Source organism: Danio aesculapii, chromosome 5 (genome assembly GCF_903798145.1).
Source record: "Danio aesculapii chromosome 5, fDanAes4.1, whole genome shotgun sequence".
NCBI classification, from domain to species: domain Eukaryota; kingdom Metazoa; phylum Chordata; class Actinopteri; order Cypriniformes; family Danionidae; genus Danio; species Danio aesculapii.
In genome coordinates, this window is record NC_079439.1 from 2,583,062 (window position 1) to 2,602,064 (window position 19,003).

Here is a 19,003-nt window from a genome sequence, read left to right on the forward strand (position 1 = left end):
GCGAGACCAAATGAATAAGTAAGACAAGCTTTATTTGCAGTGTAGCTATACATGACGACGGCGAGTGAATAAAAGCGCGTCTTTAGTCTTGCAATGCAAGGTGCACAGTAACTCCACCACCGCTGCTTTACTACTGTTATTAACCCTTTCACTGGTGAGTTTATCAGATTCGCTCTGACCCCGGGAGTGAGTTTTGTTAGGTGATCATTATTTTAGAACGCTCATCCTTAATGTTTTCGTGGCGATGCGTCATGTTTGTCACGTGACACACCGTAGTCACAATAGCGCTGTATGACAGATGTATCCCTTATACCGTCATTGCTGTATCCCTTTTATTATGCTTTTAAGTTTTAATACAAAATACTCCCACACTTGCTCATCATGTCATCAATTCCTTAATATTCCTATTCACATAAATGTAAGTGAGTGTTTTTGTTGTTTAAAAGACATAAATTATTGTGATCTATAACGTGAGATGGGCGTCGCAATGTTTTACTCATTTATAAAAGCAGAACACGCAGGATTCAGCATGTTAATTCACCAGGTACTCCCAATATGCATGCATGCAGGCAAGTGGCTGGCCTGCTGGGAGAAGAATAGCCTGAACTCTATCGTTACTTTCACTACGTGTGTCTGATATGAATAAAACACACTGGCAAATTATATTTGAATGGATTTCCATAGACTTTCTTGTGTGTTTTACAAACTCTAAATGGATTGTTTTACTAGTACTTGTGTGTATTTACATGTCTAAAACATAAAATCAGCATTGGGTGGTAAAAAACACTGCATAATTGTGATGATATGACACGTCTTTCTCTGGCTCAGCGCCAGCCAATGCGCCAAAGCTCAGTTTGAAGTTTTCACGTCACACTTGTCAAGCTGGATAACAAGTAAATACCTTTACGTTCCTCGCTTCAAAACGGATCAAAAGCAGGATTCTGTAGTCATTTACCCTGCTGTTGCCCCCTTCCCCGCCATGTATCTTTCCTCTAACGTTACCTTCGCTCGTTTTTTCTCTCCGAACTCATCTAAAGTTTGCAGCCCTACACCAATGTTGCCATTTTTAGTGCTATTGAAATATTAATTCCTCTTTATATTCTGATTACACATCATTTCACGTTAAACTAAACCGTTTTTAAAGTCTATCAGTTATTTTCTTTTATATTTTGTATGTTTTTAACTATAGTTTTTATGAAATGAAATAATGAAATGCTTGTAAATTAAACTTGGCCATATAGTGTTAATATTTTGACAGCACCCAAACAAACATGCTCAAAACACCACATGGCCACGCCCCTTTTGAATATCTACATATCTGTTGATACTAGACACACCCCTTGTTCCTGATTGGCTCCAAGTGTGTTTTAGGGCACGGCCTGATACGTTGATCAAAAGTAGTTAAAGATAAAGACTGGTTGGTTTGTGTGTCCTTAAGTCAGTGCGTAGGTTTTTGGAGAGAATCCCTCACGTCTGTCCTTGAACCAACAGACACTTGAAGCTGTTTTTAATTCCTGAAATCTCTCCCCGATGTGATTTATCTGCATGACTCTGATCTCAGGCGCGAGTCTGAAATTGCCTGTCCTTGTCTGCGGCGTTATGTTTGTGTGATCTGTTTGTCCTGCTTTGCCCTAATGAAATTTCATGACTATGAATAGCAAGACTGTGCCTATGTGTGTGTGTGTGTGTGTGTTGAATGCCCTCTGTTCTGGAAAAACGGTCCCTTTTCTGAAAAGGTCGAGTGAGTGATCAGTAGGGGAAGGGTCAAGCTGCAAACAGGTACCGCCCCCTGACTTAAAGACACGCCCACTTGTTGATTCTATTGATTTGGTGCAAAGGTCAAGTTTTGGCTTGGATTTTCTTGCGATGTGCACTAGCAAGGTCTGGATTTTAGAGGAGATTTTATAGAAAAATGGAAGAATAGAAATTGTATGTACTTTAGTAGTTTAGTGTTGTCATGATACTGGTACCAATCGGTACATCAGAACATTTGAGCGCGTTCTTAAACAGCGCTGATTTGCCATTGTGTTCACGTGCTCAACAGAAATGACTGTGATTGGCCATGAAAGGTCATCAGTTCACCAAACTCACCGCTGTTTACTAAGTTTAACCACAGATACAGGGACACTGGAGCATTTTAAAGCAGTGAAAATCAGTCGATTCATCAGGGGATCACTCGTATGTCAGCTTATAGACAAACCAGCTGATTGATGTGACTTTAAAATGCTCCAGTGTCCCTGTATGATCTGTTCGTCCTGCTTTGCCCTAATGAAATTTCATGACTATGAATAGCAAGACTGTGCCTGTGTTTGTGTGTGTTGAATACCCTCTGTTCTGGAGAAACGTTCCTTTTTCTGAAAAGGTCGAGTGAGTGATCAGTAGGGGAAAGGACAAACTGCTGACAGGCTCCACCCCTCACTTAGACACGCCCTCTTGTTGAGTCAATTGATTTGGGTCAGATGTCAAGTCTGAGATCAAGTAAATTTGGCTTGGATTTTCTTTAGGGATGCACAATATATCGGTGGCCATATCGATATCGGCCGATATATGCTATTTTTAATATTACAGTCGTCTTTAAGCCAATAGATTATGTGATAATAACTCCGTAAATAATCATATTCCTTATCATTGTAGGTACGTTTAATAGAGAATCATCATGTATGGTTTAAATTGCCTCAGGAAAAATATTACATGTGAATAAATGAAAGAGACCTTTTTAGTGTAAGCATGAGAGAATCTTGCAGGAGTGTGGTAATAAGTGTCAGATGACCCAGCGACTAACAATTGTACATTACTCTAACACGTTTTATTCAAGAACATTTGAGCTGGTTTCAGTTTTTAGTTCTTTCATGTTTGTTTTCATTTTAATTAAAATATAATTATTTAACTTGTTTCTTAATTAAATCCCGTTTTGTTATTTAACCGTTTATTTTTATGTTTATTTTCAATTAAGAAATGGAAATTATTTATTTTTGGCATGCTAATTTATGTGAAATCATGAATATAGGTCTATATAATTACCGTGCAATTTTAGATAGTTTTATTTTGCTTTCAGATTAGTTCAGACTTTAATGAAGTTTTAAATATAAAATCAGTTTATATTTATATTTATCGGCTATAGTATATCTGTTATCGGCCCAAATCTGAAAAGTTACCGATATCGGCCCAAAAATCCATATCAGTGCATCCCTAATTTGCTTGCTATGCACTAGGAATGTCTGGATTTCATTGTGATTTATAGAGGAAAACAGTAATAAACTACAAATTAAGAGAATGGAAATTTTATGTACTTGTAAGTAGTGTAGTGTTGTCATGATACTGGAGTTCGGTACCAATCGGTGCATGTGTGTTGAGCGTGTTCTTAAACAGCGCTGATTTGCAATTGTGTTCACATGCTCAACAGAAATGACTGTGATTGGCCATGAAGGTCATCAGTTCACTGAACTCAGAGTGTAAACACAGATACAGGGACACTGGAGCATTTTAAAGTCGTGAATCACTCATAAGTAGGGCACATAGAATATGCACGCACAGATTTTTGAGTCTATATTTGCGCATCGAGTCTATTTATTTACTTGTGTAAATGTCAATATATATTTATTCAGTTTTTATATTAATTTCAATAATATTATTGTGATATAGTAATATTAAAATGTTCAAATGAATTATTTACAATACAGTGTGTACAGTGATATTTTCTGTCTTATAGTACAGTGTTTCCCAACCCTGTTCCTGAAGCCACACCATTAGTACACATTTTCAAGCTCTCCCTAATCCAACACACCTGAATCAACTCATCAGAACATTAGAAGAGACTCCAGAACCTGAAGTGAATGGGCGAGATAGGTGAAAAATCCGAAATATGTTCTGTTGGTGTGCCTCCAGGAACAGGCTTGGGAAACACTGCTATAGTAGAGATATTATATGAGAGACTTGCTTGGTTTACCAAATAAGTGGATCTTACTGGATTTGCACTGTAAACATTAAATAAAAATGTATAATGTTTTTATTTCATGGATTAAGTTTTTAGTTTTAGTTCTAATTTCGCATAAATCCGCAGATTGTTTACAAAATACTGCGCAGCAATAGCAAAAAATGCACGCAGATTCTGTCTGACCCTACTCATAGGTCAGCTCATAAACAGACCAGCTGATCCATGTGACTTTAAAACGCTCCAGTGTCCCTATATACAGAGTTATTTCTTGCTTTTTTTTTAATTTACTACAGAATAGCTTTATGCCACTGCATGCATACTGTTATGTCAGATGCCTATGCATTATATTGATGCAGTTTTAGCATTAGTGAGCTCTAGCTACAGCAGTACTCTTATTGTTTCTTCTGTGCATTAACTGTGTGTGTATTTAAACAGGTTTGATGGCCAGTGCAATGTCTTCTATGATTCTCAGTTGGTTCACGAGACATTGAGTTTTATTAAGTTTTTTCTTGTTTCTTTTAAAACTACAGAATCACTTTTATCTTCTCAGCTTTACGCCGTTGCATGCATACTATCATGTCAGAAGTGCATTGATGCATATGCAGTTTTAGCTGTTTACTGTTGTTTGTGTTGTTTCTTCAGTGCATTAACTGTGTGTGTGTGTTTGATCAGGTTTTTATTTTGCCCTCGGGTCAGAGTCATTTGAATTTGAGTATCTGCCGATACCGAAATCCGATCCGATACTTTTATAATACATAATAAAGAAGAGCAAAGAAACAGATCCAGGATGTTCCTTATTTTTTATTTAATTCACCTTAATTTTACATTCAACAACTGTGTTTGTTTGTTTGTTGTGTTAATTGTTGATTTTTCCTTTCCACCTCTTGCAATCTCAACATATCTCACAGTTTGCTATGGCAATGTTGTCGTCCTCAACTTTATAATGCGTCCAGGCTGCAGACATACTCGTGCTGTCCGCTTCATGCTGCCTCCGGATTCTACTTTACCTGCGTTTAACTAATAGCATCTCTGCAACAAAGTGATGTCACACGTTGATGTTTCTGTGTGAAGTCAAGAAAGAGGTCTAACTCTGTGCCACCGCATAACCATAGATGTTAAAAATGATGAGAATATATATACTATACATATATAGATTCAAGTCCTGATCGGGAGGTAACATCCAATTCCGATCGAGTCTGAAACTGCAGGATCAGGCCCGATTTCCGGTCATGTGATCGGATCTGGACATCCCTAGTGTAATGGATCGCAAGTGCCCACAGTTGACATTTTGTGATCAGATCTCGGTGCTGTTCTGTTGCAATGTGATCCAAATATTCGTAGCTTTAAACATGTAAATATGACCGGTTTTTGCTGCATTTCTATCGGGATCCCATTGTAGCCTTCATTAAAGACCATTCATTTTTTTTGTCCCCAGGTCTCCACACAGGTCAGGACTGAAAACTTATCATTTAGACATTGAATTTTATTTATTTCTTGCTTCTTTTAAGACTACAGAATCATTTTTTTTAATACTGCATGCATACTATCATGTCAGAAGCACGCATACTATCATGTGCATTGATGCAGTATTAGCATCTGTGAGCTGTAGCGTCGGCAGTACTGTTATTGTTTCTTCAGTGCATTAACTGTGCATGTGTGTGTGTATATGTGTGTACAGGTTTGACGGCCAGTGCGATGGCTGCTCTGATTCTCATGACCACATCCATCGCGTCAGTGATGGGCTCGCTATACCTGGGCTACATCCTCTACTTCGTCCTGAAGGACTTCTGCGTCATCTGCATCACCACATACGCACTGAACTTCATCCTGTTTGTGCTCAACTACAAGCGACTGGTTTACTTGAACGAGGCCTGGAAGCAGCAGCTCCAAGACAAGCGGGACTAGACTCGCAACAACCCCAGCGGAAGTATAGAAGGATAACAAATCATCCAACACATGGGAGGGAAAAAAAGATAACGTGACCTCTGAAAATATTTTGTGACTTGCCACCAGGAGACCTTGCTTCCAAAACAAATGTTCATTCTGTTGTGTGTGTGTGTATATGTGTGTGTGAGTGTGTGTGTGTGTGTGTATAAACTAAACAAAAAGAGATCAGTTTAGGGGCCACAGATCACAGGTTTAATGCGTTGCGTGAGGAAAGGATCGGAAACACACATTGTTTTTTTTTCTTTCCGTTTCCAGAGGAGTTTGTGCTTCTTGATTGTCAGAAAGCACTTGCGAAACTCAAAGAGGGTGTTTTTTTTTCCCCCCATAAGGAATATAAAATAATGGAGGAAACAAGTGTACTTGAATCCACTGGCTGCTCTTCAGGAGGAGCTGATTCCAGCAGGACTGAATTTAAGGGTTTATATTGATCATAACGCTCAGATGATTCCACTAAAAGAAAAACAGCGGATTGCTTTCACTGAAAAACGGCAAATAAAGTGTAATTTTTGTTTTATGTTTACAGATATTTTTTATTATTATTATTGTTGTTGTTTTGGAAGAGGACCACTCATGAAACGCGTAAGAACGTGAGCTGTATGTGAATGTGTGTGTGTGTGTAGATCTGATTCGTCTGTGACTACTTTTTTTATTATTATTTGTTGGTTTGTTTTGCAGTTCTGTAAATAGCTGCCGCAAAGCAATATTCCAGACTAGTTTGTGTTTTACCGTTGAAACATTAAAAAAAGTCCCAATCTACCGTCACTTCCAATGAGTGCTTTCCACAGGAGTCTGGTGGTTTTGGTGCAAGTGTTGAAGTGTTTATGCTGTTTACACCTGCTCACTTCATGCATTTGTTTTTAGATCAGATAATTATCTCATTTCTAAAAATGGATCTATTTATATTTGATCACAAGAATGCGTCTGCATTCAATTCGTCTTTATTTCTCGAGCGCTTTTACAATGTAGATTGTGTCAAAGCCGCTTAACACAGAAGTTCTAGTAAAGTCCAGATTTCAGAGCTTCAGTTCAGTGTGGTTTAATGTTCACTGCTGAAAGTCCAAACACTAGCTGCGTCTCAAATGGCACACTATGCACTCGCACACTCAATAGCACAGTATATGCTGTATAAGTAGTGTCATCCCAAATGGAACACTGTTAATTTTACTGAGGGGAAATTCCAAACCGTTTCCCTGATGATGTTTGACGGTTGCCAAATTAGTGAAATAAATGTACCAAATAATACCTGCTATATAACCACATTGACCATCAGGAGGCGCTATAATCACTCTCGGAGAATTTTGCTTTCGCAATCCAAAATAAATCAAGTTATCCAACATAGCCCGATAGCTCTGCCCCTTCCGCTACGTGAGCAAAGCAGTTGAGTGTGTGAAGTGTCCATCATTACACTTCATTTTAGTGGTTGAATGAGTGCATCATCCGGGTAATTAAAGTGCACTTAATATTTTTAGAGTTTTGAGTGTGAACGCACTACTTATACTACAAAATGGCGCAGAATAGTGCATAAGTATGCGATTTGGGACGCACCAACTGAAGAGCAAATCCGTCAATGCGCAGCTCCACAAGTCCCAAATCAAACAAAACGGATGTGATTCCATTCCAGCGCTATTATGCAAATTTAATTAGGATTCATTAACTAAAGCAGGGGTCACCAATCTCGGTCCTGGAGGGCCGGTGTCCCTCCAGGGTTTAGCTCCAACTTACCTCAACACACCTGCCTGGGTGTTTCAAGTATACCTAGTAAGACCTTGATTAGCTTGTTCAGGTGTGTTTAATTAGGGTTGGAGCTAAAATCTGCAGGACACCGGCCCTCCAGGAACAAGTTTGGTGACCCCTGAACTAAAGCATCAAATATAATGCATTTTATTTATTGACTGTTATTATATTCAGGAATTAGGTTATATATCCTATTTGCCATTGAAATAATTTTAAATGCACGCTCTAAAACATTAGAAGCACACGAAAGCAGGCTCTGGGGTTACTGTCATTATTGGCTAATGAATACCTTTAATTTATCTACTTTTGTCATACAGATACGTGCAAGACATCATTCAGTACTGTAAATGCTTTCATTTGTGTATAACATTCCTTCATTCATTTTCCTTAGGCTTAGTCCCTTGTATATCAGGGGTCGCCACAGCATAATGAACCGCCAAATATTCCAGCATAAGTTTTACAGCGGATGCCCTTCCAGCCGCAACCAAGTACTGGGAAACACCCATACACACTAATTCACGCACACACTCATACACTACAGCCAATTTAACTAATCAATTCCCCTATACTGTTGGAGAAACCAGAGCACCCCGAGGAAACCCACACCAACACGGGGAGAACATGCAAACTCCACATAGAAATGCCGACTGGCCCAGCTGAGACTCGAACCAGCGACCTTCATGCTGTGACGCCACAGTGCTAACCACTGAGCCACCGTGCCACCCTGTGTGTACTTTCCCAAAAAACAAAACAAAATATGCCTTTGTTAAATGACCCAAACTGTATATTGATTCCATTATTACTCCTCTCGTTTCACAGGCTGCGCCTCTGTTGTAGATGCTGCCATCTGATATACATTTAGCAATTTAATTTCAGAATTTCACAGTCAACATAAAACAAAACTAAACAATTAAAATCAAATGAAACAAATGTAAAAAATAAAACAGCTATCTTGTCAAGCTGTCATTTAGCTCTCTTCCGTTGCTTATGTGCTTGTATATCTGACGCTCGTATACAACAGCCCATAACACGTGCACTATGTTTTTATTTTTATTTATTAATTATTTTGGGGAGGATTAAAATTTACAAATGTGGTTTAGGGCTGCACGATATTGGGAAAATCAGACATTGTGATTTATTTTTTCTGCAATTATATATAGTTATAAGAATACAATTTCACTCTATGACCTAATTAGCTGTTTGGTAGGAATTCATGCACAGAAATGAAACAGTCACATGTAAAATCGCACTGCATAGTCTTCGTTGTATACATAATTTAATACATTTTTTTTTATTTACAGTCATAGGAATTAAAAAAATATGCAAATGATAAACTTTTGCTCCATTATAGTATAAATCTCCAATAACTCCATGTTCTGAACTGCGGCTGCTGGTCATATATAATCCAAATTCAACATTGCAGATCCTGCGATGTGACTTGCAGATGCACATATTGCGATATCGATGCTGTGCATCTCTAATGTGGTTTATAGATATGCATGCAGACCTGTTCAGCTTCGTCCTGAAGTGGATTGAGTGAATTTTTATATCTTAAATGCATTTTGGAAGACATTTACACCTGTCTATTTCAAAATCAAATCGCTGTTCATTCAGATAAAAATGCATGAAGTGACCGAGTGTAAACAGCCCCCTGAATGAGGTCTGGATCTGATGCTGCATTTGGGTCCTGTTGGAATTACTGTAATTATGACATGAAAACCGGCAAGATTCTTAAATTATTTCCAATTCATTTCCCAAGTAAACGAGAGGGGTCTGGATGCAGACCTGGTGCAATGCAATCTGAGCTGCATCCAATGCTTTTTAATGCGTTCATCTAACCCCACCCCTCACAGTGATGTCACTAGCTCCATTGAGTGCATTGTGTCTGACATTGCATCACCGAGAGATGCAGTCTCAGCTGGCATCATCAGGGCTGCATCCAGATACTATTGAAGCAAACTGCATTGGTTAACCTTTATTAGTAACGTTTGCTTAAAAATATGGGAACATGTCAAAGAGTTTGTAGCTTCTTCAAGTTTTGGATTTTAATGTCTGAACTTAATTTATTGGCACAGTTTACCAGCAAACATGAAAAATGATTCTCACTATTCACTTGCAGCTAAGTTGTTATAAATGTTAATGAATTATTTACTTCTGTTGAACACACAACTGGATATTCTGCAAAATGTTGGGAAAAAATACTATGGAAGCCAATGTTTTTTCAGTATACAGTTGAATTCAGAATTATTAGCACCCCTTTTTTATATATATTTCCCAAATTATGTTTAATAGAGCAAGTAAATTTTCACAGTATGTCTGATAATATTTTTTCTTCTGGAGAAAGTCTTATTTGTTTTATTTCGGCTAGAATGAAAGCTGTTTTTAATTATTTAAAAGCCATTTTAAGGTCAATATTATTAGCCCCTTTAAGCTATTTTTTTCGATAGTCTCCAGAACAAACCATCGTTATACAATAACTTTCCTAATTACCCTAACTTGCCTAGTTAACCTAATTAACCTAGTTAAGCCTTTAAATGTCACTTTAAGCTGTATAGAAGTGTCTAGTCTAATATTATTTACTATCATCATAGCAAAGATAAACAGAAATGTGGGGAAAAATAAACAGGGGGGCTAATAATTCTGACTTCAACTGTGTCTTTAATTGTGATTTCATTTTCGGGTCGCTTTAAGGTGTTGTTTAATGAAGTTTACAATTCTGGGTTTCATTAGTTAGCATTGGTTAATGCATTAACTAACATGATCTAAAGAGCAATGCATTTGTTGGAATCTTTAAGTTAATAAAATAACATTATTATTTATTTGGGTAATGCTTTAATCTGTCACAATTCATGCTATTATCCACTGGCTTACTACCTGTCTAAGATATTAACTGTATGTTAGTAGCTATATCTAGTATGATGTAGTATGATCTTATTTTAGTAACCCTAGTCCTAAATGACACCTAAACCCAACTTCTACATTACGAACTATTAATAAGCCAGTCATATCACCCTGCAGCCTAAGAGCGGTTACTCACTGAAGCTGAGCAGGGCTGAGCATGGTCAGTATCTGGATGGGAGACCACATGGGAAAACTAGGTTGCTTTTGGCAGTGGTGGTAGTGAGGTCAGGAGGGGGCGCTCAACCGTCTGTGTGAGTCTCAATGCCCCAGTGACATGAAGGGGACACCATACTGTCAGTAAACACAGTCTTTGAGATGTTTCTCTGTGGTCATTAATAATCCCATGGCACTTCTGGAAAGGAGTAGGGGTGTAACTCTAGTGTCCAAATTCCCTCTGCCCTTACAGTCATGGCCTCCCAATCATCCCCATCCACCGAATTGGCTCTATCACTGTCTCTCCGGTCCACCAATAGCTGGTGTGTGGTGAGCGCACTAGTGTCGACCTTTGGTTGCCGTTGCATCATCCAAGTGGATGCTGCACACTGGTGCTGGTGAGGAGAGACCCCTTTGGGTGTACGTCCATACACAATAAATGCACTATATACACATTACATTACATAATAAGCAGCTAATTAGCAGTTTATAGAGCTAAAGTCTTAGTTAACGGTTTGTTAATAGCATGAATTGTGACTTAAGTGTTAGCTTTATTTGTTAGGACATGTTATTATGGGTCAATTAAGCTATTACTTATTGATTTTAATGCTAACATTAGTAAATATTGAACTGTTGACACATTTATGTTAAATGTTAACCAATGGAGCTTAAGGTCACATTAATTTAAGGTTCAATTAATGTATTTTCTAATAGTAAACAACGATGTAGGGTATTTATTAATCACAGTTCAACATTTACTAATGCATAATTAAAATCCAAAGTTGTTAACATTAGTTAAAGCAAATACAAAAATGAAAGGTATTGCCAGTGGTTTGTTTATATTAGTAAATACAATAACTAATGGAGCGATTATAAAGTGTTACCAAACTGAATTCAGTTAACAAAGGTCGTCAGTGATGCATAATTGTGGTAATTCCAATATAAGGTAATTAAAAAGACCATCTGGGATGATTTCAGTGTGTTTAAATGTAATGCTTTAGACCAGAGGTCACCAAACTTGTTCCTGGAGGGCCGATGTCCTGCAGATTTTAGCTCCAACCCTAATCAAACACACATGAACCAGCTAATTAAGGTCTTACTAGGTATATTTGAAACATCCAAGCAGCTGTGTTGAGGCAAGTTGGAGCTAAACCCTGCAGGGACACCGGCCCTCCTGGACCGAGATTGCTGACCCCTGCTTTAGACTCATTATTTACACTAGGGCTCCTCACTGAGTTAAAGTAAATAGAGATTTTACCTTCTGTGTTCAAGTTTTTAGGTTTATTTTCTACTGTATTTTGTCAGTCATACTCATACTACAGGTTCGTAATGTTGATTTTTCACCATCAAATCTACTGTAATGCTATTTTACCCCACTGCTGTTACCCAGAAACCCATTTAACTTTACCTTTGACCTTCCTGTGAAATGAAAAGTGCCCACAGTTTCTTCATTATTTACCTCTCAGTATTTGTCCAGTGTTTGTCAGGATTTTTGTGATTTAAACACTCAAAATCTGCCAGTTTTAGTCTTTGTTTTTGGAGTCAGAGTGTGTCAGATTATTCTTTGAATGCATCTGGATGTGCAGTCTCAATGAAATGCATTCAAAGGGACAGTTCACTCAAATGATTTGTGCTGTTTGTTCAAACTACTTATTTAAAATAAGCTGAAACAACACAATTCTTGAGATTTAAAAACAATTTGGTTAACCTAATCAACTTGTGTTGGGACAATGTGAAGGAATTGTGTGACCCAGCATTTATTTCAGTGTTCATCCAAAAATATGATTTAATATTTGTGAATCTTGGAAATGGTAGCTATTGACTTCCATAGTAGGAAATAAAATAATATATAGTGATTTCCAATGTACTTCAAAATACACTACCTGACACCTATCCAAGTTGACTTGGATGACTTGGATTCTAGTTGATCATGTGGTATCAGAAGTGTGTTATATGAAAGGTAAAGGCCTCTAGATGACGCTTATTTGAGCACAATAAAATCTGATCATGTCTTGATTATTCATGATTTGATTAGGACAGTAAGGTCTGACTCTGCTTAGATAAAAGTCTCATCACTGAACCTTCAATAATGTCCAGTATAGAATATGTGCTCATGCTGCAGTGGAAACAGAATGAATATTGTGTCTGACTCCATCATGAGCTTGGAGGACTGCATCCATACATCTCTGCAATGACTCAAATCACTGATTAATAAAGTCATCTGGAATGGCAAAGAAAGCCTTCTTGCAGGACTCCCAGAGTTCATCAAGAGTCTTTGTGTTCATCTTCAACGCCTCCATCTTACCCCAGACATGCTCAATAATGTTCATGTCTGGTGACTGGGCTGGCCAATCCTGGAGCACCTTGACCTTCTTTGCTTTCAGGAGCTTTGATGTGGAGGCTGAAGTATGAGAAGGAGTGCTATCCTGCTGGAGAATTTGCCCTCTCCTGTGGTTTTTAATGTAATGGGCAGCACAAGTGTCTTGATACCTCAGGCTGTTGATGATGCAGATCTCTCGCACGCCCCCATACTGAATATAACCCCAAACCATGATTTCTCCTTCACCAAACTTGACTGATTTCTCTGAGAATCTTGGCTCCATGCTGGTTCCAGTAGATCTTCTGCAGTATTGGTGATGATTGGGATGAAGATCAACAGATGATTCATGGGAAAAATCCACCTTCTGACACTTTTCCAAATGATCAACTAGAAGTCGAGTTATTATTTGTTGCTCTTACAACTGAGGTCCACCACAAGACTTTGTCAGGTAGTGTAAATGTATTTCTTTTCTGTTCAAAAGAAAGCAAGCAACTCAAATGGGTGAGTAAATATTGACAATCTTAATTTTTCGGTGAACTGTCCCTTTTAATATACGCTTTGATTGACATCAGTAGAACCTGTAAAGTGGATAGTCTCTGCATTACATAAAAACATTTTTATATATTATTTTAATTCAATTAAATTGAAAAGTTCTCCAAACTGAGAAAAGACATGGTGTTTTTCAGATCTGTACACTGAAAGGTTCTTTAATGAACTGTTAATGTTTCTTTGTGGAAAATCTATTGAATTTGTTTATATTGAAAGTCATTTATTTGTCAGTTCACATTATGAAAAGTATGAATAGCCAATTGTGCAATGTTCTTTAACACACTCATGACTATTTTCTGGTGATGTTGAGCTCATTTCAGTTTGTAAATGCTCATGTTTTGTGTTGATGTTTGCTGGAATGGATGATATAAGCTATTGGAGTATGAAGATGTCCAAAGCTGACAGTTTTAGTTCCTGTTAGGGCTGTGCGATCGGGGAAAATATCTAATATATTTATTTATTTTATTTTTTTGACAGATATTGCGATTTCGATATGATTTGCTATTTAATTTTGTAGTCGAGCTTCAGCTCAATAGTCTGTATCGTAGCTTCTTACTGCTAAAATGCAGTGAGTGATATGGTTTCAGTTCCTTTTTTTAACTAACGCCCACATTTTTTCCAAATTTGTCTATAAATATTTGGAGATGTCATGTCATTTTCATCTGCTTATTCGGGGGCAGCAGTCTTAGGAGAGAAGCCCCAGACTTCCCTCTCCCCAGACTCCTCCTCCAGCTCCTCCGGGGGGATCCCGAAGCGTTCCCAGGCCAGCCGAGAGACCTAGTCCCTCCAGTGTGTCCTGGGTCTTCCCCGAGGCCTCTTCCCTGTGGGACATGCCTGGAAAAACCTCCCTAGTTAGGCGTCCAGGAGGAATCTGAAACAGATGCCCGAGCCACCTCAGCTGACTTCTCTCAATGTGGAGGAGCAGCGGCTCTACTCTGAGCTCCTCCTGGGTGCCAGAGCTCCTCATCCTATCCATAAGGGTGCTCCCTGCCACCCTGTGAAGGAAACTCATTTCGACCGCTTGTATTCGTGATCTTGTCCTTTCAAACACTCATTTTTCTCTAGAGTTATTGCGTTAGTTAATCTCCTGGTGCTTTCGTGATGTTTTTTCATAGCTGCAAACAACTCTGAAGTTGTACTTGGCTGTTGCTTGCTACTAAATTGAGTGTCACTGGCAATGCTTTTAGTTGAGTATTTAGCAGGACACCTCATTTATCTGCCTGTGGTGCTTTGTTAGGTGCTGGTTGTTGTGTTTCCTCATGCTGTGGCAACAATTCTGCGACAGCTTTTACAAATTACCTGTTTTTGTTCTGCAACTGAAACCAAAATAATCCCATATTACCGACGTGCTGTTTATCTTTGATATTAATGCTTCTGAAGCGGCAGACGCCATCATCCCACTTGTCTGCGCTTTCCTGTTTGTTTTATTGTGGGCGTTTCGAAATAGTTCGGTTGCGCGATTCTGATTGGGCAAAACGAAAGTGTGCTCACTCAATTGGCTCGTCACACAGTCAGCAGTCACGCATTTGCTCTGGGTAGGGGAAATTATATAATCCATACACATTTCATATCGCAGCAATTAGCGAATCGCAATGTTTCAAATTATAATTGCGATTCAATTTCGATTAATCGCACAGCCCTAGTCCCTGTATTTGCAGTTTAAGTGTGTCCATGAATGCATCTGAATCTGTAATCTCATAATAATCCTTTAAAAGGCATCAATAGTTCATTGAAGGACCTGTAATATCTATATAATCTGTCCATTCAACAGTAGGCTCTTCAAACTAGGAAAACATGCTTGTTTTAGGAATGATGACTGATGTTGGGAAGCTTATTGTTTTGTTTCTGGCACTGTATTTTCGCTCTTAAGGGTCTTTAAGGTTATACTGTCATGTTGGACAATGAAATCAGTTTGTTTGGTCAGTTCACATTATGAAATCTTGATCTGCATGACCGAACACTCAACCAGTGTTACAATACTACTCGACAATATTATCTAGTGACGTTGAGCTGATGTTTTGTGTTGACAAATGCTGAAATAGATGATAGGAGCTGCTGGAAAATGGAGATAAAAATGCCAGATTTACTTTCGCTTTTAGAGTTTTGTATTCTTCCAGGAATGCGTTCGAAGCTATAACTTCATTAATGCTGTCTTAAAGGGATAGTTCACCCAAAAATGAACATTTACTTTCGTCATTTCGTCATGGCGCACAGTTTGCTAAGTGGAAATGAGGCGCAAAAGTCCTCGGCTCCGACTCAATATTCTGTTTCAGTTGGAAGTGCATCAACATACCGAAGAGTAAGTCTTTGCAACCTCTGGTTCACACGGACTTTAAAGATGTTCGTGTGCTGCTGCGCATCCCTCTTGAAATAACAAAAATACTAACCATTATTGACTTTAGTTTGTAGTTGCTCCTTGAAGTCCGTGAGGAATCAACTTTGGCAATGTTTATTTTGCTAGCCACATTCAGGGGTGCAGAGCTGCGGCCCTCCAGGAACTGAGTTTGACACCTGTGTTTTGGGCCATCCTGTTGGTGCATATCACACACACACACACACATACACACACACAACTACACATTGACTTTAGATCAGCTTTTATTTCCTCTATTTCAGTTGCCTCAATATAGCAACAACCATATGGGTGCACAACGAGCACATCTGCTATTTAAACAACATGACGCACGATGTGAAAATGATACCTGCGCCGAACTGAAACTAGTAAAAACACTTGCCTCATGTGTGATAGGGCTCGTGGTTGATTTGGCATAGTGGAGTTGATGTGAATGTAAATGAGGTTGTGATGGGTTGTTCAGACTGAGAGCTTATCGTTGATTGGTCAAATCCTGTTTCTGAAAAAAGTAAAAACAGATGAAGGTGGCATCTGTCTATCTTGGTGATGTTGAGGTATGTTTTGACCTGATGGTTTATTGCTGGTTCTTTAATCAGAAACCTTGTACCGAGCAGCACTGATGACTTTCCTGAAGCACATGAGTTTAATTTCAGCATCTTTTATAAAGCATTATCAGCCAAACCTGAGCTCAAAGGCCAGAATGACCCATCAAACATGGTTAATCGACCAGATTAACTACACTTCTGCATACTGCTTAGAGTTTATCTGTCAGTTTTGGCTATTTTTCACTAAACAAAACTCCAGCTTTCCAGTTAGAGTCAACACAACTCTTTTTACTTGAGATATGTGACATTTTGGGGTAAAAAATATACATATTATGTTTATTACTAGTTTTGAAAGCATCTGATTTAATTTTTCCTCCTTTTTTAACCAATACCCTAAAAGCCATGATTTAAGTTTCATTTGCGTTTCAATTGTGCATAAGATTACAAGCCTTTATAATAGCCTGACAAGCGTGTGCGGATTTTTGTCTTGTTTTCCAGGACAAACAGTGTGCAAACAGTTTTATATCAAAATATATTTGCATGAGAAGAAAAAGATGAATATACAGTGTATCCGGAAAGTATTGATAGCGCTTCACTTTTTCCACATTTCTTTGTTACAGCCTTATTCCAGAATGGATTAAATTAATTGATTTCCTCAACATTCTACACACAATCCTCCATAATGACAATGTGAAGAGATTTGGAAATTGTTGTAAATTTATTAAAAATAAAAAGCTGTAAAATCAGATGTACATCAGTATTCTCAGCCTTTGCTCAATACTTTGTTGATGCTCCTTTGGCAGCGATTACAGCCTCAAGTCTTTTTGAATATGATGCCACAAGCTTGCCACACCTGTCTTTGGGAATTTTCCTCTTTGCAGTACCTCTCAAGCTCTATCAGGTTGGATGGGAAGCGATGGTGTACAGCCATTTTCAAATCTCTCCAGAGATGTTCAATAGGATTTAGGTCTGGGCTCTGGCTGGGCCACTCAAGGACATTCACCGAATTGTTGTAAAGCCACTCCATTGATATTTTGTCAGTGTGTTTTGGGTCATTGTCCTACTAGAAGATGAACCGTTGCCCCAGTCTGAGGTCAAGAGCACTCTGAAACAGGTTTTCATTCAGGATGTCTCTGTACATCGCTGCATTCATCTTTCCCTCTATCCTGACTAGTCTTCCAGTTCCTGCTGCTGAAAAACATCCCCACAGCATGATGCTGCCACCACCATGCTTCACTGTAGGGATGGTATTAGCCTGGTGATGAGCGCTGCCTGGTTTTCTCCAAATGTAACGCCTGGCATTCACTCTAAAGAGTTCAGTTTGAGTCTCATCAGAGCAGAGAGTTTAGTTTCTGATGGTCTGAGAGTCCTTCAGATGCCTTTTGGCAAACTCCAGGCGGCGAGTGTCTTCTGTCTGGCCACTCTACCATACAGGCCTGATTGGTGGATTGCTGCACAGATGGTTGTCCTTCTGTAAGGTTCTCCTCTCTCCACAGAAGAACACTGGAGCTCAGACAGAGTGACCATCAGGTTATTGATCACCTCCTTGACTGAGGCCCTTCTCCCCCGATCACTCAGCTTAGATGGCCGGCCAGCTCTAGGAGGAGTCCTGGTGGTTAAACATCTTCCACTTATGGATGATGGAGGCCGCTGTGCTTATTGGAACTTTCAGAGCAGCAGAAATGTTTCTGTAACCTTCCCCAGCCTTGTGCCTCCAGACAATCCTGTCTTGGAGGTCTACAGACAATTCCTTTGTCTTCATGCTTGGTTTGTGCTTTGACATGCACTGTCAACCCTGGGAGCTTATATAGACAGGTGTATGCCTTTTCAGATCATGTCCAATCAGCTGAACTGACCACAGGTGAACTCCAATGAAGCTGCTGAAACATCTCCAGAATGATCAGTGGAAACAGAATAAACCTGAGCTCAATTTACAGCTTCACGCCAAAGGCTGTCAATACTGATGTACAGGTGACTTTACAGCTTTATATTTTTAATAAATTTGCAACAATTTCAAAAACACGTTTTCCACATTGTCATTATGGAGGATTGTGTGTAGAATGTTGAGGAAATAAAGTAATTTAATTCATTCTGGAATAAGGCTGTAGCATGAACACGCTATGAACACTTTCCGGATGCACTGCATATATCTGCCAATGTGGTTGAACATTTGTTTATTATTAATTTTTCTGATAACTTTGGCTGGTGTAATTCTTGAAGTCATTTTGCTTCTCAGTTAAGTGTATATTGATTTAATAATGTTTGAACTGAACAATGTTTAAAATGAGATATTTGATTTTAATTTTATGTTGATTTTAAAACTTCTAAGGCTTTTGTGAGAGGGGAAAAGATGTTTTTATTTGCACATTTAATTTACATTGAGTTCAGATCCCCCAAAATATTATGAAAAGCTTTGCCTTCACAACTGTAGATGTCATTGAAGTGCCTTCTGTTTGTCCACTGGGTCTTGGAGATTTGAGAAATCGTACAGTCTCCATTGTAAACCAGTTTAGTTAGAGTCAACTAGTCCTCTTGCCTGTCTGTGGGTGAGTTAAAGGGACATTACA

At 38.7% G+C, this 19,003-nt stretch overlaps 1 protein-coding gene across 1 annotated transcript in view; it reads left to right on the forward strand.

The window, feature by feature from the left end:
- The window catches only part of vkorc1l1 (vitamin K epoxide reductase complex, subunit 1-like 1), a 43,184-nt gene extending 37,160 nt beyond the window's left edge, over positions 1-6,024 (forward strand). The window contains exon 3 of the mRNA XM_056457225.1: positions 5,613-6,024. Coding sequence (XP_056313200.1) covers positions 5,613-5,839 — 227 coding nt within the window. The 3' untranslated portion in view covers positions 5,840-6,024. The remainder of the gene's footprint in view (positions 1-5,612) is intronic.
- Positions 6,025-19,003: the final 12,979 nt, after the last annotated feature.